At 40.8% G+C, this 22,672-nt stretch overlaps 2 protein-coding genes across 2 annotated transcripts in view; both read left to right on the top strand.

Moving 5' to 3' along the window:
* gbe1a (glucan (1,4-alpha-), branching enzyme 1a) overlaps nt 1-9,003 on the top strand; it is a 142,739-nt gene extending 133,736 nt beyond the window's left edge. Inside the window, exon 16 of the mRNA XM_030068349.1 lies at nt 8,436-9,003. Within this exon, the coding sequence (XP_029924209.1) occupies nt 8,436-8,516 (81 nt within the window). The 3' untranslated portion in view covers nt 8,517-9,003. The remainder of the gene's footprint in view (nt 1-8,435) is intronic.
* Nucleotides 9,004-10,857: 1,854 nt separating this feature from the next.
* paxbp1 (PAX3 and PAX7 binding protein 1) lies at nt 10,858-22,241 on the top strand. The gene is made up of 18 exons (XM_030068348.1): nt 10,858-11,285; nt 11,533-11,655; nt 12,545-12,757; nt 13,897-14,121; nt 14,246-14,346; nt 15,069-15,292; nt 15,676-15,865; nt 17,331-17,454; nt 18,157-18,259; nt 18,421-18,536; nt 18,695-18,894; nt 18,995-19,142; nt 19,263-19,384; nt 19,579-19,655; nt 19,758-19,824; nt 20,001-20,147; nt 20,727-20,881; nt 21,388-22,241. The coding sequence occupies exons 1-18, from the start codon at nt 10,982-10,984 to the stop codon at nt 21,506-21,508; spliced, it is 2,760 nt and encodes a 919-aa protein (XP_029924208.1). The 5' UTR covers nt 10,858-10,981; the 3' UTR covers nt 21,509-22,241.
* Nucleotides 22,242-22,672: the final 431 nt, after the last annotated feature.

The raw sequence follows: 22,672 nt of genomic DNA, 5'->3' as shown, positions 1-22,672 counted from the left end.
ACTATTTTTTCCCACATTTCTGTAGACCAGTGTCAATGGTTTTTGCACCACTGAACTCTCAGAATGTGCATTTGTCTTTGTAATGAGGGGATTATGCACTGCAGCCCTATTATAATATCCCTCTGTATGTACAGTATGTTATGGAAGAATGGTACCCAATATTTCCAGTAGGGTTCCACAGACTTATGAAGCTGTTCTGCTAGCTCACAGTGGCCCAACACCTTAGTAAGTTGTTTTTTTTTTTTTCCTTTAATTTGTCACCCATTTATATGTAATATTATATAAAAATTATATATATATATATATATATATATATATATATATATATATATATATATATATATATATATATATTATCTGTTGATTCCGATCTGAGATGTTTATAGTTTAGTTGTAATGAGATCATGACGAGTCACCTAAAGATTAGAGATGTGGGATCTGAATCCAAGATTTGAATTCAGATGGAAAAATCTGGGTCATGAGAATAAATGAGTTCTCCCTCTCCGGATTTCCGTTGATGTACCCATAAGCAAGACATTTAATCCTCAATTGTGCCAATAGAGCTGCTCACTAGATGATAGCAGAATGTGGTTGTACTTTGCAGCTCCCAGGTATGAAGCTATATAACTGTGTGCAGTTGACATAATATGCGGAGTTAAAACATGCACGCTCAGCTTAACCCCCTGGATAAATAAAGATTCAAGAAGTTTAACACCAAGAAAAGACGCCTTTTTTTGGCTTTTACATATAAAGTTTTCGAACTCCCACCTGCAGAGCTGCAGTGAATGATTACTATGCTCCAGGTCCTGTTCCCGACGGCTTGACAGAACGAGGGGGGGATGCATTCAGGGAGAGTCATCATTTATCCTTATGTAATTACTTTGAAATCAAGGTGCTGAGAAATCTGTACTCTGGCTGACGGAAGAGAAAAAACCCCTGAAGGACCGTCTGAAACATATGCTACCTAGGAAATGAAGAGATGGAGAAGAGAGGCATATTGGGGAGAGGAGCGTTGTGAGATAAAAGGATGATATGGAAAAACATCAATAAAAGGTCGATCTGGTGTAAGAAGAGAGATGGGCTAATGAGGAGTCCGATACAATGTTTAATCGGCAGAGTGTTACGAGGAGTGAAAAACAACAAAAGATATGTTTGTGTACTTGCCCCCACGCCTTGTGCGGCGGCCAGACATTGGTCAAACTGTGTTGTATAAATAATAGTGTTTTAATCTTCATGGAGCACAAAATGTATCACAACAATATACTAAATTTACTTGAAGATACTTTTATGTAATTGCCAAAACTTTCTCATTGTGTGGCGTTTGTCATACTATTTGGCCCAAATCCGGTGGGAGTGAATGCATGCTGGAGAGTGCGTTTCTCATGAATGCGTGCAGTGTACAATGACATACTTCTAGTTTACTAATGTGTTGTTGATTTTCCTCTCTGAATTAGCTCTCTTTTCATCTTTTAAACATCCCCATCAAAAATTCTCTCTTTTCATTTTTTTTTTCCTGCAGTAATTCTTTCAAACAAGCGTCTCCTCAACCTCCCTTTCTGCCAAATGAGAAGTTTATTTAACACATCCAGCACTAATCTCAGCACTATTATGAGTATAGAAGGGAGGTTAAAAAAATGGAAAGAGAGGGGATGAGAAGCAGGCATGGCTTTCTCTTCCTCTCTGCTTAGCTGTCCACTGATGTCGGTTTTGGGAATGTTTGAATTGATCATTAGGAAGCGAATGTTTCTCCTCTCTCCTCTGCACGCACGCACTTCAGGACAGGCGTATGTAAGCAGCATCTTCCAGCGCCAAAACCCAGCGCATGCAACATCTTTCTTATTCACTGTGTGTCTTTCACACACACACGCACATATGCATGCACACAAGTGTGTGACTATGACAGGAAATGAATATTTAAGCACTGAGCCGCAGGTGTAGGAGCAGCAGCCATTTCTTGAGTCTTCTTGAGCACATAATTTATTTACCAGTTTGAGGCTTCAAAGCGGGTTTAAACATCGTCATTTTCTCCCTGTGTTCTTTTTAATCAGGCACATCATCTCCTCCACCTCCTTTCTCAGCCTCCATTTCCATCTCTGTCGCTCACAGGTGGTGTGGGGAAGCTCTCACTGAAAGCATCTCTCTCTTCATCTCTTGTTGGGGGGGAGGGTTATGGATCAGGACGCACCAGTTTTCCTAAACCTTTAATATGAGTCCAATAGTCTAAGAGTCTCTTTGAAGGAATTCAGTTCGCCCACACCAACACACATAAAGGAAGAGAGAAGTGTCAAAAGAGGGACAGTCTTTGAAATACACACATGCAAAGAAGGAGGGAATGTGTACATGCGCACGCACGTGTGTGTGGGTGTTCGCGCGGATGTGAGTCCTGATAGAGTCTCCTTGCCTGGGCAGGATGTCTAACTATGCTGAAGTCTCCCAATGATTAGGCTTTGATGTTACCTTGAGTGATAGATGAGAGAGGAGGAGGATGGTTGGAGGAGAGGAAAGGTGATGTTGCTGACACAGTAGTTTGAGAGAACTTTTTCTACTTCTTACTTACACACAAAAAAAAAAAAAAAAAAAAAAAAAAACTCTGCCACTTTTCTATCAGCACTCCCAAAACTCGGCACATAACAGCTGCCTTACTTAGAAGACAGGGAGCATAAACTATGAATAAAAAAAAAGGAAGGAAGGGAGGGGGAGGGAGGGCATAAGCCTGAGGCAAGAAGTTGAATGGAGGTGTGGAACAGGTAATGGCAAACGTAATTCTAATGCGTCAAGGAGGCAGTTGGAGGTCAGAGCTATGTTTAATATTCACCAACAAGACACAACGGGAGTTAACGACAGCTAAGATACACTGACACCCTATAATCAACTCTCAGATTAACGCCGAACAAGCACTGTTATGTGACAAGCGGAGGAGAAATGTACAGATATGCGCTCGCTCCCACGCTCACAAACACACACACACACACACACACACACACACACACACACACACACAGTTGGACACCCATATATATACATATATATCACATTAATCAAGAAGCAGGAAATGCAGCAAGGGACAGAGCAGTACTTTTCATTGATCGAAATGGCTCTCTCTCCTGTCTTTATGAAGACCTCCGTGGAATCAAATGTTCAATGTGTGTGTGTTGTGCATATTTATGAATGTGCGTGTTGGTGCCTTTTTGTCAGTGGTCATGTGCCTGTTTATGTTCAAATCGCCTGTGTCCCTGGATTTCAGCCAAACCTAATTACTTCTCCTTTGTGGTTGATAGTAAGAATTTCAGGTGCACGCCGGCATATGCGCCTTTTATTCCTACTTTGCCCGCGCTGTTGTCTGGCAAGTACAATGCACACAGAAAGTCTGAGAAGAAATTATACCTCACTGAATCCCGATCCACTATTAGAGATAACTATAATTAGTTATCCACAGTACTCCTCATTTCAGCTTTATACATGGGTGATTCTATCGCAACGCCAATCTTCTGTGTTCAAAAGACACAATTACCTGAGTGCAGAGGGACGTATGAAGAGTTCATTCTGGAGGAAGATATCTGTCAATTGAGAAAATGGAATCCCACCATTGTAAACGTTTGCAGTCATAAAAATAAAAGCACAAATTATTCATTTGAGTCCATTCATGTAGGTTATAGTTATGCTTTTAAGAATGTGGGAGCATTTTTTTTTTTTAATATAGACGTAAGAATTTGAAGCATTATTTCTTCCCTCAACTAATATATACATAGATCTGTGGAATGATACCCTTCATCAGAGGTGGGCGGTGTAGATCCCCTTGCCCCTCTGTTACCGTGGCTCTCTCTCCTTTATTCTCATTCCTTCTTCATTACCCCTTGACATGCGCACAGTGTATTTAATAAGCCAGGCTATTCAACCCTGATGTTTGTTTCATCAGTGCAAATGAAACCTTGGCAGCTATAACTTTTTTTGCTTTTAGACTTGGTGCATCCTTAGGGGGCAATTTAGACTGACATCCCTCCTGCTGCACTGATATACAGTGTCTGTTAGGAGAAAAATACATACTGTGTCTCCCCCAACCCACAAGCCCCCACCAAACACACACTTACATGCATGTATTACAATAAACAAACAAAACCAATTCAAATGGATAATCTCACAAAGATTGCATAGGTTCCCTTATCAAATCATCACCTGAAATGGTCATATAAAGACATCACTCTCTCTCTCTCCCTCTCTCTTAGTGATGGGAGAAATGATTTGATGATCCTTATGAGGTTTGGAATAGCAATATTCATGTCATCTGTATTCATGTTGGCTGGGTTCAGATACATTTCCTAGATCAAGAAATGTCATTGTATTCCATTAGCATTTATAGATGAGTGAATTATGAGCATACCTTGGCCACAAACAAGACATAGCCGCTTACAAGGGCTTATAGCGACCCCAAGTGGCTTTAAATATAATCTCATCACCAATGCCTCTTTGTTTTTCCTTGCTCAGTTGACCACCAAGTAAGAGTGTGTGTGTGTGTCCGTCTGTATGTTTGTGTGTCTGTGTGCCCATTCCAAAGAGTCTGTCTTCCTGTCACAACATTTATCTATTGTGCAGAGGTGGTGCTGTCTAGACATGGGGGTGATTCATTTCACACCTACAGAGGAGTGACGTCTACTTTGTTGTAAGGCAGCAACACTGACGATGCTGGGCGAATTCATGACTTTCAAAGACGTCCAGAAAGTCTTGATTTTTAATGTGTAGAAGGCTGCAAAGTTTACGTCCGGATTTCAGTGCAGCAGCTGGGAGATGAAGTTCCCGCCTCCTCATTTAATGGACAGCCTATGTTGCAAGGGATTTCCAGAAACCGTACCAAGTTATTCACCCATCGGCACATCATTTCAAGGATCACTAAGCGGCTATTTGACCATACAAAATCGTTAACATGGAAATAAAAAATAATATACTAGATATTTGCTCGAATATGTTTCACAAATTTAGAATGGGCTGTTTTAATATAAATAGCTTCAAGCCCTCACAATGGATGCTGCCATGTTCACTGCCATGTTGATGAGAATTGCTCAGACCATAGAGCAAGAGCGGCTCTGCAGCTTACTTTTTGACTCCCACATTGCTTGTGCATTAAAGACGATGATTTACAGTTTCACCACCAAACTGGCCCTGCAGAACCAGAAGGGCAGTATTCAGAGCCAGTTGCACACACACGGTAAAACAATAAAACACAAATAAGAAACTTCCCTGGGAACTGCTGCGAACAGAATTTCCACCTCAGTGTTTGATTGTAACACAGGCAATGTAGAGTAGCAAGGTAGCTCACCAGTGGGCTGAGAATGCTTCATCCACTTCAGTACAACAAACTTTTTACTTTTCTCCATCGATCAAAATGTTATCAGGAATTGATGGTCTGTCTTTCTATCCATTTGTTTTCCCTACTCGACATTACTATGAGGGTTTTTTTTGCTCTCCTTAAGTCAGCTATCTCTCTTTTTTCTGCCTAGATGGTTATTGAATGGACAGTGAGGGAAACATGACCTGAAATGTTGCTCAGGCCTTTTCCCTAACTCTCCAAACATCTTGTTCTCCTAACGTCTGAGAATGGTTGACTTGTAAAAGTAATAATGAACCGTATCTGCAGCATGTAAAATGAACCATAAACAGGGCGGATTTTTCACTGTGCATGCTGCTGGGTTCAGGGCACCTGGGACATTTTGAGAAGTTGTGGAAGCATGGGAATAACAGGCAAGGTTTTCCAGTGTCACATAACATTAACATACAGTGGGTGCCTCAGCGGCACATCATGTACAGCACATACACGTAATACTAAAGCTTTCTCTCCCCTGCCCTTCCTGTCTCTCTCTATTGTCTGATAAAGCAGAAAATGTCCCAAAAATAATCTTAAAGGATCTTAAGGATCAGTAACACAAACACATCTGGCCTGCTTTTCCGCTCAGGTCTCGATACAAGTCGAGTCTTTTTGGTTTCATACAACTCAATTCAGACACATTCATTCATTCTGTCCTTGGCTGACTTTCCACCTTGTATCTTTGGCAGCACAGGGTATTTGTCACAGCATGTTGTGCAAAAGTTCATTTTGGTTGAACTTTGGGGCGTGGGCGCACCAAGCATTGCACTGCAAGCGGCTCTTTGCTTATAGCTTTACAAATCCAGCAGTGCACAAGAAGGGCACAGGACGGCCATTGTGAGACACATCTGAAAGGAGTGTGGTTAAGCTAGATAGCTTGACAACAAAGGAAACTCATCTAATGTCATAAAACAGAAGACGGTACCTCCACCTTCAACTTGGCTTCCACAATAACCTTCACCTTTACTTTGGTTTCCAAGTCATCTGCCCAGTCACACAAGAAAAAGTTGTAGGGAGCCATATTTTCATGGACTTTCATCTGTTGTGAAGTGTCAAATGAGGTGAAATGAGGACAAATAGTTTGCCCTGTCAATAGGCTTGACAGCTGGCAAATGGTTAATTTCCTTAGAGGAATTTTAAGGATAGTTTCCAACACATTTATTTATTTTTTTTTTCAGTTTTCTGCATGTGCGTCTCTCTTACATTAGCTTCCAGACTCTTGATATTAACTGAGAGCCATTCTTTGTTTATTCTCTGGCTATCTGGCTACATCACAGGCAGTGGTAATAGGAAAGACATCACGGTTGCACGATAACAAGGGCACATCGGCGGTATCAGCCAGTAAAGACTTTAAAATGATATTGGCTAAGAAAAATCCAGTGTTGTTTATCCATAATATAAATAAATATGACATGTTTTACATAACCTGAGTTGAAGTTTTGCCTAGTTAATGTGTACATTTTGAAAAGCATTGCATTTTATGTCGACATTTGCCAGTGGGCAGTCAGAACAAGAGTAGGCATAATAATTATACATTCAGGAGAGGCTTGATGTTCTCTGCAATTAGGTGGAAAAATTAAGCGCACATATCAGCATCAGCACCATCAATCGACCAAAAGAGTTGGACATGATCTGCATATTGGATATCGCCAAAAAATCCAAAATCGCGCAGTAGGTCATGCTCTGGTTGTATGCTCCTATATCACTTTGTGTGCATGCATGCAAACAACAAGGTGCATCCTTTTGCTGTTGTAAGGACCCGCTTGCTGGTGTTACTGGTGTTTCATCCCCCAGTTATGCTATTTCAGTAAACTGATGTGCCAGTGCTGACAATCCAGCATTGTATTGGTAGAGGTATTTCACATATGTTGTTCATCTTTTAACTTTGTGGTTGAAAAATCATACGTATATTTATCTACTGCTAATTTCCCTCAGCCTGTTGTCATGATGTCAGAGATGTAGCTGAATATTCTAATGGTGAAGGCGTTCTTGATTCAAGTGTATTGTTCTTTAAAAATTTGTAGCCAAAAAAATACATTGATTTATTGGGGTTTGGTCTGGGCTCTTTAAATTTGCATCATTTCTCCCTTTATTTTCTTTTTATGTCTCTGTCTTATCTCTCTCTGCCCTTGGCCCTGGCCCCTATTTCCCCACTGGCTTTATCTTAGTTCCAGAAGGGGTTGTTGATCAATTAGGGAGGTTTCACTTAATGCTAATGTGCAGCTAATTAAGCCATCAGTGGTTAGGGGTATAAAGGACCCCAGAACACTATTTTTACTTTGAATGTTTTAGCAAAGGTCAGAGGACCGAAATGTTGACAGAAAAAATAACTACTAAAAATAGGTGTTTTTTTTTTTGTTGTTTGTTTTGTGTGTGTGTGTGTGTGTGTGTGTGTGTGTGTGTGTGTGTGTGTGTGTGTGTGTGTGTGTGTGTGTGTGTGTGTATGTGTGTCTGTATGTGTGTGTGTGCAAAGCCAACAAAGGGACCGCTTAACTCCAGCATGTTGCTTTTTCCTCTGTTATTCCCTGCTGGAACAAGACCAGGCTCCTTGTATTTCCCCATTTCCCTGATTTCACCTGACGAAACCACCCGATCCTGACCATCCAGCACTGTTTACATTATCATGTCACCAAAGCAACATTGCTGATAGGTGCTGAAAGTCAGAACTGGTGTTGTTCATAACCTCTCTGTGAAGTGACTGCACAGTACTCATTATAAAAGTTACAGCAACGTTCAGAGTAAATCTTGGGAACCAGCGCACACTTGTCACTGTCCATTCCCCAGTCAGCATTACAGCTGCATTTGCATGTGTTTGCACGCTGTAGGCTTTCCATTGACAGTCATAATGTTGCTGTCACGCACTTTTGAATGGTACAAAATGTTAATCAAGATAATGTTACCGCAAAAACCTTTCATTTACATAATGTGAACATGGAGTGGGTGATGTAACCAGGACTCAAGTGGAATTCATCTTGATCATTCATGCCAAAATCAATAGCCTTAGCTTGTAATATGTTATCTTGTATTACATTATGGGATCTATAAGGCTTTTCATCCCTCTGACTCTTTTCTTTTCCAGGTGTACCTACCTTGCCGGACAGCACTGGTGCTGGCCAATGATGAAATGTGCAGAGCAGAGACATCCCATCCAGAAATCTAATAAATGAACATACAGTATAAGCCCCTATGCCAGAGCAATGTTATATATGTTACATCTATAGGCATACATGAACTAAACATAGATGTGTCTTCTGGATTTGGTGATAGTCTGTATAACCCATGTATATTGAGCATTTAGATATAACATATGCACATATATGAAAACAATAGGGAGGATGTATGCATTTGTAGTATTTGTTAGATATGTGTCCATGTATGAAAATGTGCCAATTGCAGACTTTTCATATCTGAGTATGGTCAGTGGTATATGTTATGCCATATGTTCTCATATACATGCAATATATGGAAATCCAATTTTTATGTTTATAGGATAAGTGTGCCTCTCTCTGTACCAACAGTGGGAGCGTGGCATGTTGATGTTATGAGAGAAGAATGTGCAACCTAACATATCATTTGCAATTACTAGGTTAGATTCGACTGTATTTTGTACCGTAGAACGACAATAAAGTGTTCCATCTGCAAACCCTGCTATTGTAGGATTAATGTCTAAGTACACATATGCAAAAAAAAAAAAAAAAAAAAAAAAAAAGGGGCGCTGGGGATATAAAACTAAACTTCTGCCATTAATGGGGAGATATTTATCTCCAATTATAATTTTTAATGGTCGAGTGTCATTCTTAATATTAATTAATCACAACATATCACTCAAACTTCATCTGTCGTGACATTTTAATTTCAGCAGTTATTATCACCACCACTGCATAGACTACACTGACTCAAGTAATGGCCCTATAATTACCCTTAGTAAATGCAGCTCACATCTCTGTCATTTATTAAAGGAGCTGAGCTGTTATGAAAGTACAGAATACACATTATCTGTTCCTATCAGCAGACAGAGAACCTTTCCTTAACTCTTTCACGGTTCATAATGTGTTAAGTGTGTTAGCATATATACTGTGGCTATCTGTTCCAATTTAAGAAATATGCATCTGGATCTTTCATCTTCTCCCCAGAAGGCTGTGATCACATAAAGGTGTGTAGGTAAGTGGAGGAAATGGAAATAATGAGGGACAAATGAAAAAGAGCTCAAATGAAAGGATGTATTTTTGAGGGTAAGGAAATTGTGATACTGACTAGTTGTGAGGCATGCGAAGGTCACCTGGCTGATGGAACTTAAAGAAGCAAACAATTACATTATAGGCCTTGGTATTTTTAAGACATAATGAGGAGAGCAGAGCTGGGTAATGTAGCGTCTTAAACATATGCAGTACATTGTTTGATCACATACTCTTGGACGTCTACACTCTTCAGCTAACTTGAATTCATGCCAGCATTGTTAACTCTCAAATTAGGAAGTTTTGATTCTGTTTTGCAAGTTGCAAGACAGTATCAAGACATAATAAACCATTTGTTTCATATTGCAAAGCAATAATTGTGTAGCCAGCTCCTGGAATGACAGTGAGGATGTCACTGTCCACCTTTGTAAACATATGTATTTAGTTTCTATCTGTTATCATGTAACAGAGATGCTTCCAAATAGGCCAAATTGTTTTCATGAACTCAAAAGTAGCCACAATAATAACTATAACTAATCTGTGCACTATAATAGAACTGAGGTGTTGGATGGATATGGCAGAAGGTTCATTGTCTCACACTGGGGTGCCACTTATCTAGGCTATATCTTGACACACATCACAGAATGACTCCCAGTTGGCTATATTTGATTTTTATTGTCTCAATACCACATATTTGCGCAATAATGTGTGGTGTAATAGTATATAAAGACACTGAAATATGAACCAGTAACAAAATAGTAAGCAAACAAACAATCCTAGGAATGCACTAGGCCTATAGCTCATAATCTGCCATGTTATAGTAGCTCCTTACCAACAGAGGGCAGTAATTCGCATGAGAGGCAATTGCCTGCTGTTTTTTTCGTAGTGAGTAAACGAGGTGGGGTTGTTGCATGCCCTCATGGCTGAACCTCTTGGAGATTATAACCAACGATACTGGGTAGAGATAGCCCTCTTTATGTCCAGGGATTAATGAGCGTTTTAATGGGCGCCATTCAAATGGATTTTGAACATGGATGTAAACTATAATTTCTATTTATTTATTTATTTTATTTTTTTGGCAGAATTGATAGACAAGTGCAGCAGCCTATTAAGTGATATGTATTAGCGGATAACTCTTTTTAGTTGAAACAACAACCATTAGTCAGTTAGTTAGTCATTAGTCAGAGACTATTTAATTATAACATGTAACTGGCTTGTATCGCAAGCTGTATCGGAGGTGTCGCGCCTGTGCCTGTTTTGGCCTGTGGAGGGCAGTGTTTTACGCCGGCATAGCATGTAGCTGCTGCAAATTTTAAAGGAGAAGAAGAAAAGCGGCGATTGCTAGAAAATGGCTGACTGTGAATGCGGTGTCTCTTTCTCTACGTTCAAAAAGCTGTTTTGACGTGCCCTGCATTGACAAATGCGTCGCTCCATTTGACAAAGAGGCGGAATGTTTAAAAAGGCGAAAAGAGCTAACCTCCGTCGGAGAAATGAGTCCGACGAGGACGAGCAGGAGGAGGGCCAGCAGCCGCTGCTGGCGCCGACGCTGTGCGGGCCCGTGGTGGAGGAGATCCCGTTCATGGAGAGCTCCAACAACAGCCTCGCCGTAGTCCGCAGCACCGCGGATTTACACCACGGCAACGGCCTTCAAGCCAATAGTGTCAAAGCTGTCAAGAAAGGAAAAAGCAAAGACTTGGTTGCGTCGGCGTTAGGAGCCCCGAAAGCCAGTTTGCTGAGTTTTGACGATGACGAAGGTAGCTAACTTTATTCACTAACCTAAGCTAACTCGGTGCAGGTACAGGTCCTAACTGGAGCCAGCACTGTAGTTTCTGCATGTTGGAGAGGATTTACATATTTACAAGTATTGAGGTGATTCTCCTAGACCATGTATAAGTGAATCATCAGATAGTGGAATCATTCAGTCTAGCGATGACCGTACTCTAACTATTGTACAAGACTGACTGAACCACCCTGGTTTTCTTTCAATGTCTCTTTAAACAGATGGATCGGAGGTGTTCAGGGTGAAGAAATCCAATCACAGCAAGAAAATTGTCAAACAGCTCAAGAAGGAGTACAAGGAAGATTTGGAGAAGACTGGCCACATCAAGCAGGAGAACAGCTCAGGTGCGATGGCCTCCTCGTGTGACAGCACCACCTTAATCCATAGTCACTCGACACCTCAGCTCATGTGATCTCCACCAAAAGTCAAACTTACATAGCTTAAATTAAGCTTGTTAGTTTAGTGTTGTGAAATACAACTGTGGCAGTGCATCCTATCTTCTCGAAGGGGCTTTTTGGCGGGGTAGTATTATGTGTTATGTATTATGTGTTGTGTTGTGACTGTGCCACAAGAGGGTGGCAGATCGTTGAGGCAAAGCTAAGGTTTGGCACATTTTTACTGACAGATGAATAAGAATAAAAGCTGCAGGGAGTAGGCTTCAGACATTGATATTTTGTTGTGATTCAGTGAAAATAATCATGATGTTTGCTCAACATAGATGAGTAGCAATATAGCTGAAGCATTAAGTATTTCTGCCTCAGACAGCTTGGCCTGCAAGTTTCAAGGCAACCAAATTTAAAACGAAGTCGCCCTGCCTCAACTTGTCATTAATACATTGAGCGTTATGATTTTGAGGGCAGAATCACCTTACCTAAAGTATTTGCATCTACTTTGCCTTTCGAGCACACTACACTGACATAGACACCTTAGCTTGGCGCAAGTGGCATTTCATTGGCCCCAAGGAACTGCCACACTGCAGACATTTTTCCTTTTGTTAGAAAATGTTTATTGCACCAAAACACATTTCACAGAAGTAGACAGCTGCAGTTGCAAATCTGTGTCACAGTACTTGGGGAGCTGATTCGCTCATCCCAGTTATACACATATCACAGCAGCATGCCTAGATTATAATAGACTTATTATGGTGTCAAGGTGGGCTGGTGATGGTGAGGGACACTGATCTATATTAAGAAAGCCTCTTAATTGTTTTTTGTCTGTAATTTAATTCCCTAGATGCTCCATCCCAGCCTGTGGTTGCCAGCAAGGAGGAGGCTTGTAGCAGGACGGGCAGTGAGCAGGGAGAGGAGGAGATGGAGGTGGACAGTGCTGATGACCAGGAGGACGAGCAGAGGAGTCACAGTGGGTCTGCACATGGTCAAGTCTCCAAGAGCAACAGCGCAGCTGGCACCTTCAACACACTGTCCTCCCTCAGCAGCCTTCGACCAGGTATCACACACACACTCGTACATCTGCTGAGGTGTTTAATGCATCTCTTTTTTTCATTCAGCCATTCATTCATTTTTCATGTATTTATTTATTTTAAAACCACTTTACAATACATTTTTAACATTTTAGCCCCCAAACTGAAAGCAAATCACCTATTAAATGTGGATGTTACTGTGTTTATCCTGCTGCAGAGCTATTTCAGTGATAATATGTTTGCAGTGTTTATGCACACACATTATCACTGACACATTTATTGACTAGTGCCAATAAATGTTTACTTAAACGTTATTGTGCACAAAATTAGTAGTAAAAGGATTTGGGTTGGAATTAGACTGAACTTTGCCTTGGACTTTGTCTGCATGTCACAGTTGAATTAAAAACAAGGCATTTAATGGTCTTGTATTCTTGACAGGATAAAGATGTTCTTGGGCAGCTGTTTGCCTGTGTGTGGCAAACACTAATACATTTTTGGGACACGTACACAATACATGCAGGGTTCTCGTGGATTTTTTGTGGTCTTTATTAATCTAAAAATAAGGCCTTAATTAAAAATGCTAAGACATTGAAAGTAGGATTTTTTGATGCAGTGTGTGTTGTCTGCAGTGTAAAAATCTCAAAATAAGTGATAACGTCTATTTTTATTTTTTTTTAAATAATTTGTTGAATACCTCCTGTGTCACACAGATCAGGGTAGCAGCACAGTTTGGGTTTTTTTTGGCCGGGATGCTCAGAGCAGTGGATCCACTGTCACTAGCTCGTTGTCACTGTACCCTGGATGACAAGGAGAAGTGCAAATCCAATGAAAATTGGCTGTTAAAGCTAAAATTTCACAGCATGGCTGAAACCGGTACCAGACAATGTATGCATGGCATGGTGTATTTTGTTTTTCAAACTTGGCACATTTGGAATAAAGCAGAGGAATCCCGCCTGCTGAGTGATAAAAACAAAACTGCCCAGGCAGCCCCCAGCTCTGTTCTGCTCTGATAACTGATATGTTTTTATTTTTTCCCCCCAGTTTGGTAATTGTAAAATTTGTCTTAAATTTTTATTCCAAATGGCATTAAAAACAATCTTAAATCTGACATGCTTTAAGTTGTAGGTACACTGATCTGGACATATTCCTGGTTTTCTGTCTCTAGGGGAGATCCCTGATGCGGCATTCATCCATGCTGCCAGGAAGCGCCGACAAATGGCTCGGGAGCTGGGGGGTGACGCTCCCTTGGTGGAGACAGAATCCCCCAAGAAGCGACTGGTACGAGAGGAAGAGCAGGATGCCAGTGACGATGAAGATGAGGAGGAAAAGAGGATCAGCTTCAGCGGAGTTAGGAGCAAAAGCCAGAGGCAGAAAATTGCCGAGGAGATAGGTAAGCAGAAGAATTATGGTGTACAGACTGTGGGTCATTTTGTGCAAAAGTCTATCAGTTTTTATCCAGTGCAAATGAATGAAAAGTTAACGTTCCCTTTTTGTTTGTCCCATCACTTGCGTAGGTATTGAGGGTAGTGATGACGAGGGTCTGGATGCAGGTCATGATGAAGAGTTGAGCCGCTGGGAGCAGGAGCAGATCAGGAAGGGAATCAGCATACCCCAGGTGAGCAGTCTGAACAGCTGAAAAATATTAGCCTTTAGATATAACTTCTGACTGTGGAAGAGCTATGATTTGTACATACATTTTGTTGTCTAACGTAGGGAAGTTATGATACCAGAATTATGGCAGATGATACCAGTTAAATTCCACAATTCTGACTCAGAACAGAAATCCCATTCAGCACACACTCACTTTAAGAACTTTGAAACATTAACAAGTAAACAAGTTTGATCTGTTTCAAGTATATATACAGGTAGGTAACATTAGAATAAGAACGCATATTTACATGTGCAACATTGGTCTTTAGCCTTCTAGTAGAAAACAAAACAGCTCACGAAAATGCTAATTTGAGATTAGAGGAACAATGAAATGTTCTGCTGTAAAAACAATTACAATGGTATGATAATGTGCCTGCATTTTGATTTAGAGTCCTGTAAGCATGACTATAACTTTAAAGATTTGTTTTCAGCGTTTAAACATTCAGGCTGAGGCTACATAAGAGTAAGAAGACTGATTTAGAGAGTGAGGCATCAAGCTGTGTTAACACCACTAAGAACTAAAAGCACTACTGTTGGTATCGTTTCCAGAGTTTTGGTATTTGTTGCCTAATTATTCATTCTTTTGACATTCCTTGTGTAATGTAGTTTGCATGGTGATTTTCCCATAGATGTTGGCTGGTTATCCACCCAGTCAGTGCTGATTATTTGGTGTTGTCTGTCTACCAGGTCCAAAGCAGTCAACCAGAGGAGAGTACAGTCTACTACCAAAACAGCTATGAGAGCCAGCCCTATGGGTCATCGTACAACATGCCTTATACCTACAGTACTGTGGCCCCACAGAGCAGCAAGCCACCTGGTCGAACAGATAATGGCTCTGTCCCCTATAGGGCCCCTAGTGGTGACCTAGCCCCGGTCTCCACTGATCTGGTAAAGAAACGCCTGCGGGACAGGTAGGTCCAGTAAAAGACCACATCAACCCAGTCCAATGTCAGCCCTCAGCTCCACTGCTGCTGTCTCTATGTGCTGTGTGGTTCTGCAGACCCAACACCTGCAAATCCAATCAGAGAAGAGATGATGGGTGTCAGGAGGAAGTCTCCTTTATTCATATTCAGGATTTCAGCACCATATTTTGTCTCCTTGTATCCCAGCTGTATCAGTTTCATGCTTTTGCCATGTTTACAAGATCTGAAAAAAGCACAATAACTCATGCAGTCCATAAAACATCTAAATTACTGATGTAGAATGGACCGCATGAGACTAATTCTCTTATCAGCGGTCAGCCTGCACCCAGCTCATTCCCAATGTCTTTCCCTTGTATGTCGTGTGTCTGTAGGCTCAGTCAAATGCGTGCAGGCCATGAAGCAAACACCAAGCGCTATGAACAGATTCAAGAAGACCTAGCCACCTCTGAGAGCACCATACAGCAGCTGGAGGGCTCATCCAATGACAATGCAGATCAATATAAATTCTTGCAAGAGATGCGAGGGTATGTTGGAGACTTGCTTGAGTGTTTCAGTGAAAAGGTAAGGGAGAAATTATCTACTGTCTGCCTTGCTGTTTACTGTTTTGTGTCTGTGATTTCTGACCACAAATTGTGAATTTTAAAGGGGCAGGATTTTTAAGAATCCTAGATAGTTAATCATGAATTGAGAGTCCTTAAAGCTCGTTTTCCTTTTTTTAAAAAAGAATAATTTTGGAGCATTTGTTTGCAGTACACTTGTAGAACCTCAACCCCCCTCCAAAAAAACTCATGTGCAGCACATTGCCAGCTGCTTCACAATATAATTTGTTGGATGATTGTAGTAGGATTATAGAAATATAATTTTGCCAACAATGAACTTCTGCCATCTTTGCTTTCATGCTTATAAGATAATGCTAATAGTGTCTACATCTCTGCAGCGAAAGCACTATTTCAAATACTTTTTTATGGAAAGAAAGGACTCTATCTTCATGAGGAATCAGGCAGCCCATGTCTGTCAGAGGGCCATTTGTTTCATTTATTGTAACAGTTACCATTTAGTTTACACATAAAAACTGTTGCCATTTATTTTGACAGATTTTCACACAGTATTATTTCAAGATCAGGTGGAGCTGCAAGAGAACCCTAAATTGTGGCACCTCCATGTACATGCAGGTCTAATAATTGTAAATTTGTTGTGTGAAACAACAATGTATTATTTTAGGAGAGACGTTAAGACCACCATGTTTAATAGTATTTGTGATGAAACAATGTCTCTTGCCTTTTTCGGAGGTATTTTTGTCCACCCATAGAAAAATACCGAATGTATGTTACATTTTTTTAAAATTTATTTTTCTCATTAATCAGAGTATCGCTCAATTAACAGCCCATGTCAGAATTTTTCCTTGAGCAGCTGAGTAGCAACTACATGCAAAGAAGAGATGACCTGCCTGCCACTTGCCAACATTTGTGGCTTCGTCCTCACTAATACCCATTTTAATCCCATCAGGAGACTGGAAGAGTCATGCATTATAGTTAGCAGAGTCTCTTTGGTGTTCAGCTCACAAAACATTATCATGGAAAACCTGTGACACCAATTATTACTTATCAGCATGATTTAACTTTTATAAAACAAAGATGAACTATTGAGACTGAAACAGTTGTTTCAGGTTTTTGGGTGAAAACCTTGTAACTCCAGTTTGTTTATATTCATTTTTTTTTTTCCATTTTAGCAGAAGGATTACATGCTTCTGGTTGTGTTTAGGAATTATGTACCTCTTTCGTTTTTGAAATATTTTCTACCCCTGATGGATAAACTGAAAAATGTAAAGCTGGAAGTGTGGCTGTTTTTCCTTGTTCCTAAAAAGTTGACATATTTGAGATACAAGGTTTTCACTGAGCAACAGTGTTCCAGTGTTGCCACGTTCTCCATCATGCCACTCTTGTCCCTCCACCAATCAGACGTCCCTGTGACACGGAGTCCCACCTTTGTTGGGGTCAGAGGTCACAGAAGGCATCATATCTTTCAGGTGCCTGCTGTCCTGGAGCTGGAGGCTGCCATGCACCAGTTACTAAGGCAACGGGCCTCACGACTCGTCCAAAGAAGACAGGATGATATTAAAGATGAATCATCGGAGTTTGCAAGCCTTTCAAGTCAGTCCATCTTGAAGGTTTTTACTATTTATTTGAACGGCCTCGTTGGTTCTCTGTATGCGTGTGTAAGTGTGTGTGTGTGTGTAGTGACCACATTCTTGTTTCCTGCTGTCCCTCTTATTTTTCCCCTCATGAGAGTGGTGTAACCTTTGGGTGAGGTGTGATTTTGAGCGTGTGTGAGTGAGCACATACATGTGAGATGTGTATTGGAGGAGCTGTCTCAGCTACTCCCTTCCTTGTGGCTGAATCTCACACTCAGCTGGGTAGTTGTAGCTCTGCTCAGTCTGGTGGCAATCAGTCACTAAGTAAAGATGACAAAAAAATGTTACTGACTTGGCATCACTGCTACAATTACTGTAACGTGTAGCAAGCTGCAGCCAGGTAAGACACTTGCAAACAAATGATACCTCAAATACCATAATTCTATTTACATGTAATAAAGATGATACGACTTATTGCTGGGAGTATTTCATAGATTACTTATTAAGTTTGGATTTATTTTGATGTGCTTCATAATTCAGAAATAGTTCATCAGCCCATCTCTAGCAAATCCAATTTATGTTAAGTATTTTGTTCAATTCCAAATTAATATATCTATATCTGTGCACTAATTGTGTGTGTTGTTTTGTGTTGAGAATAGGAGAGAGGTGGGCTGTCTCCCTTATTAATTCCTGACTCTAACATGGCTCCTGTCTCTTCCAGATAAAGCTGTCATGGCTCCTAGTCTGGACTCATTTGGTCGAGACCGCACAGCCTACCAGGAGCACAGCCGCCAGAGGAGGATAGCAGAGAGGGAGGCGCGACGGTACGAAGCTCACTCAAACCTGTAGTCATGTTTCCAGGTTTTATCCTTGTACACTTTATATTCAGCAACCCAGTATTATTGCTGTATATGTATTGCTCTAATGCAGAATAATTGCCACATCTTTTTTAACTGACTGTCTTTTTGTTTGTGGGTGGGAGCAGAACTCGGCGGCGTCAAGCCAGAGAGCAGAATGGAAAGAGGGCTGAGCACAGAGAAGGCCTATCATCTGATGACGAGGAGACCTCCACTGACATCACCAGCTTCAACATGGAGAGAGGTACAGGACATGACTGAACTATTGCAAGCCGATACGTTTGTTTAGCAAATAGATTTTTTTTGACACAGATCTATCTACAATTCATTCTCAAACACATACACACATAACCACTGTCTCTCATTGCATAGGTAATAATTAAAGTCTTTGTTCCCATCTAGATCGTATCATCAGGGATTGTAAAAAAGTATTTGAGGACGTAGTGGAGGATTTTCATTCTCTTGACTGCATCAAGACCCATTTCGAGGTGTGGAGGAGAGACTACGCCGACTGTTACAGAGATGCTTACATAGGGCTGTGTCTGCCTAAGCTCTTTAACCCACTGGTTCGTCTGCAGCTTGTTACATGGAGTCCTCTGGAGGTAAGAGATGTGTGCATGTTTTTAGTATTATCCCACATTAACCCCTTTTAATGGCCGGAAAAAAAAGATTAAATCTCCCCTGCACTTTTTCCCTGGCCAGGTGGAGTGTGCTAATTTTGAGTACATGCTCTGGTTTGAGTCTCTGTTGTTCTACGGCTGTGAGGAGCACAGCAAGTTGCAGAAAGGAGACGTGGATATCAACCTGCTACCTGCTATAGTGGAGAGAGTCATCCTGTCCAAACTGGCAGGTAAACAAACCCACAGATACCCCTGGTGCACTTAATACAAGCATTAGGAAAGATGAATTTTACAGCAAGAAGTTAGGCAAGGATGAAAATTGCAACTCTTATGTTTTCTGTGTTTGTCAGTGTTGGTAGAGCAAGTGTGGGATCCCCTGTCCACCAGCCAGACAGCCAGGCTGGTGGCCTTCATCCGCAGACTGGGCAAGGGTTACCCCACTGTGCTGCATGGGGACAACAAATACACACAGGTATTGTCCACTCTCCTGCTACTAAAATTCACATAACATACTCCCTCTGCAAAATATCAGAGCTTACATTGGCATCCAGATTAAAATGCTGTGTCATGACTTTTGCACGCATCAAGGTTGTCAGTGACAGGATATGGAAGAAATATTGTCTTTTATTCATTCATTTATTTATTTATTCATTTTGTCCTTACTAGGAGCTACTGAAAACAATCGTCTTACGGACCAGGCGGACTCTGGATGAAGATGTCTTCCTTCCACTCTACCCTAAAAAGTGAGTAATCAAAGTGAGAAGTAGTTAGGTTGTAAGGTTTTACATATGTATTACTGGCACTTAATGTCTGATTTTAAGTAGTGTTGGTGTTTATGTTCACAGTGTGCTGGACAACAAGAACAGTGGTCCATATTTATTCTACCAGCGGCAGTTCTGGTCCTGTGTCAAGGTAGATATTTGGAACTAAGTCTTTTTTTGCTAATTATTTTATACAGTAACCACTGATGGAAATATTTACATATTTGGCAAATAGGAGCTATAAACAAATATCTGCTTGGATATTCATTTGTGTGCTGTCATGTCTACTGGAATAGCATCTGATTGTCATGATCCTTGTGCTCATAGCTTCTGGGCAACATCCTGCAGTGGGAAAATATCCTGTCCAGCTCCTGTCTGAGGGAGCTGGCTCTGGACAGCACCCTCAACAGATACATCCTCTCTGCACTGCAGACCACAGATGCTGGGGAAGACAATGTTCAGAAGTGCCAGAAGGTAGGAGACACATAATCAATGGGCAAGCAAGTGACACTACACTGGACAAACATATCGTACTTATTAGCCAAAGTGGGCTATCTTTCACTTTGGTTAAATTTGACTGACTTAACAAAGACTGATACCATGCGAATGTGACTGCTGTTTTGTGCCTCAGTTGTTTGTGCAATCACAATGGCATGATTGTGGCCAGAATGAATGGGTACATAAGGGAATCAGGCTCGAGGTCACGTATCACCTGATATTTGAAACAACACCCACATCCCCAGCTATTTGCTAATTCCAGTGTTTGTTTTTCGCTTACTGAGAAATGTGGAGACCTAAAATTTCCTGTTGCACAATTAATGTACCAACAGTACTTCTGCGTTCATACATTGCTCCTCTACATTTATGCACAGAGAAAGCATGAATGAAACCTAAAATATCTGTGCCTTTTACAAGTTTTGGTATTTACTGCATAAACATACTTTACCTGTTTAGTGAGTCACCTTTGACCTTTTTGTTAAATGTGAACCACTAATTCAGAGATGTCAACACTAGTGTGTGACTCTTCCCTGTCCTTTCTTATGCCTCTGCCAGGTGGTGGAGTGTTTCCCAGTGCAGTGGTTCTCTGAACTAAAGGGCCAACAGACATTGCCTCAGCTGGAGCCATTCTGCCGCTACCTCACCCACCTGGCCAACTCTTTGTACCGCTGCAGCCTGGGAGGGTCTGATGTGGACCGCCGCACCGCCAAGTCAGTGCCTCTAATAGATTCTGCTTAGACAGATTTAGAGGAATGTGTTGCTTTGTTGCACCCTTTAACAAGAATGACATGGGATACAACAATATGATAACAAGGATGAAATAGATTCTCGATGCCAGTCCTCAAGTGGTAGAATTGAGTTCTTTGGATTGGTTGTAATCATATTCTTTTGTCATCATCTTGTTAATGAACATCCATGTTCCTACCTAAAGCTTTCCTCTTCCCTGGATCAAAAATAGTACTTACCCGGAGAGCTTATTTGAATAAGAAAAAGATAATATGTCCAAAATTTAGTCTTGAATTATATTGAAATTTGCCTTGAAAAGGTTTTAAGGTTTTAAGCATTTTCTTAAAACTGTATATTTAAAGTAATTTTGTGTTAGCCTTGTGTAGTCAGATGACTTGCTTGATCAGTTCTTTATGCAAGGTTGTGAAGCTTTAAGATTTGAGTGTGTGTCCATACCACCGCTGATGCGACATTTGTCATCTGTCAATAGGGATCAAATTAAAGAAGTCATGAAGCTGCTGGGACACATGAACGCCCTGGACCACATCATCACTGTGGCATCAGAGCAAGGCATTAAAGAGATCAAGCCGCTCTTGGAGACCAAGTCCTAGAGGAGGAGGAGGAGACAACAATTTGCCATGCATACGTTGTCATGTGTAGCACATTTTACAGCATGGTGTTGCTTCACGTGGTGTCTGAAAAATGTGCGACAACGCTAAATGTGCATCAAGGCTTTGTAAACTCAAAAAGAAGAGTTGTTGACTGAAAGGTCAAAGTAAAAACAAACCCTTGTGTAAATAGTGTGAATACTGTACATTGTGTGAAAGGGGTGTGCAACTATTGAAAGACTGATCCTAAAAGGGAGGCCTTCACTACCATTGTGCTTCATGTTGGCAAAATGGGAAATGTTGACAACAGCGTCTAATGCAGTAGGAAGGTCTGACACGTTGACTTTGTACAAGGAGTAAACCTTTGATATGGATTGCCGAGGACCTGTCTTGAAAACCTGGGACCTGTAAATTCATACTAAACTCACTTAAAGAGGCTAGTTGTAAAAATATTTTTATTTCTCAGTGCCAAAAGAGCTTTCCAGTTAGCAAACAGGCAGAAAAAATATCACCCCTGATAAAGACTGAAGACCAACTTTCCCACAGTCTGTGAAGGACAACATTGCTATGGTTGCTTCATAGATCCTCACTTGATCTTACAGCTGTCCTCCCTCACCGACGAACTTTCCTCTGTGATGATGACCCGACTGAAGTGAAGAACTTTGTTTTCAAATTTGTCACACTTGTTTGTTGAATTTTTTTTCTGCCTGTGAATAAAATGTGTTTATGCAAGATTGCTTGAAATTTGGGTTTTAGTTTCTTGGTGGAATGAAGGGAGAACTGCACCCAAGTGTTTTTTTTTTTTTTTTTTTTAACTTCATTGGTCATAAAGGAAAACAAATCATAGTGAGAGAAATATCGAGCAACTTTGACAAAGACTTAAAGAAACTTGTAATAACATGTCAAAGTCCTGGACAATGGATCAGCTGCAAAAGTTTGTCACGTTTGGCTGTTGTCTGATATAGGGTTTGATTTTTTTTTTTTTTTTTTTTTTTTTTTTTTTTTTTTTCCTGTTACCGAGACTTAGAAATTCACGTTAATTCTGTTCTAGGGTGTTGTATTGACTTACAACACCATTTGAGGCTCGGTTTATCACTGATTCAACTTTACATTAGACCCACCGCAATATTAATGAGCGGGCGGGGCTGTAGGTTTGCGTCCGCCCTC

This window comes from Myripristis murdjan, chromosome 14 (genome assembly GCF_902150065.1).
Source record: "Myripristis murdjan chromosome 14, fMyrMur1.1, whole genome shotgun sequence".
NCBI classification, from domain to species: Eukaryota; Metazoa; Chordata; class Actinopteri; order Holocentriformes; family Holocentridae; genus Myripristis; species Myripristis murdjan.
The sequence above is the reverse complement of the archived record's forward strand: the minus strand, read 5'-3'. Positions and strand labels throughout refer to the sequence as shown.

Bases quoted from the DNA above. Each gene is read 5' to 3' on its own strand.
- paxbp1 (XM_030068348.1), top strand. From the start codon at position 10,982: ATGTTTAAAAAGGCGAAAAGAGCTAACCTCCGTCGGAGAAATGAGTCC. The intron at 11,656-12,544 runs GTGCGATGGCCT...TTAATTCCCTAG, and splicing joins CAAGCAGGAGAACAGCTCAG to ATGCTCCATCCCAGCCTGTG. The intron at 20,882-21,387 runs GTCAGTGCCTCT...ATCTGTCAATAG, and splicing joins GTGGACCGCCGCACCGCCAA to GGATCAAATTAAAGAAGTCA.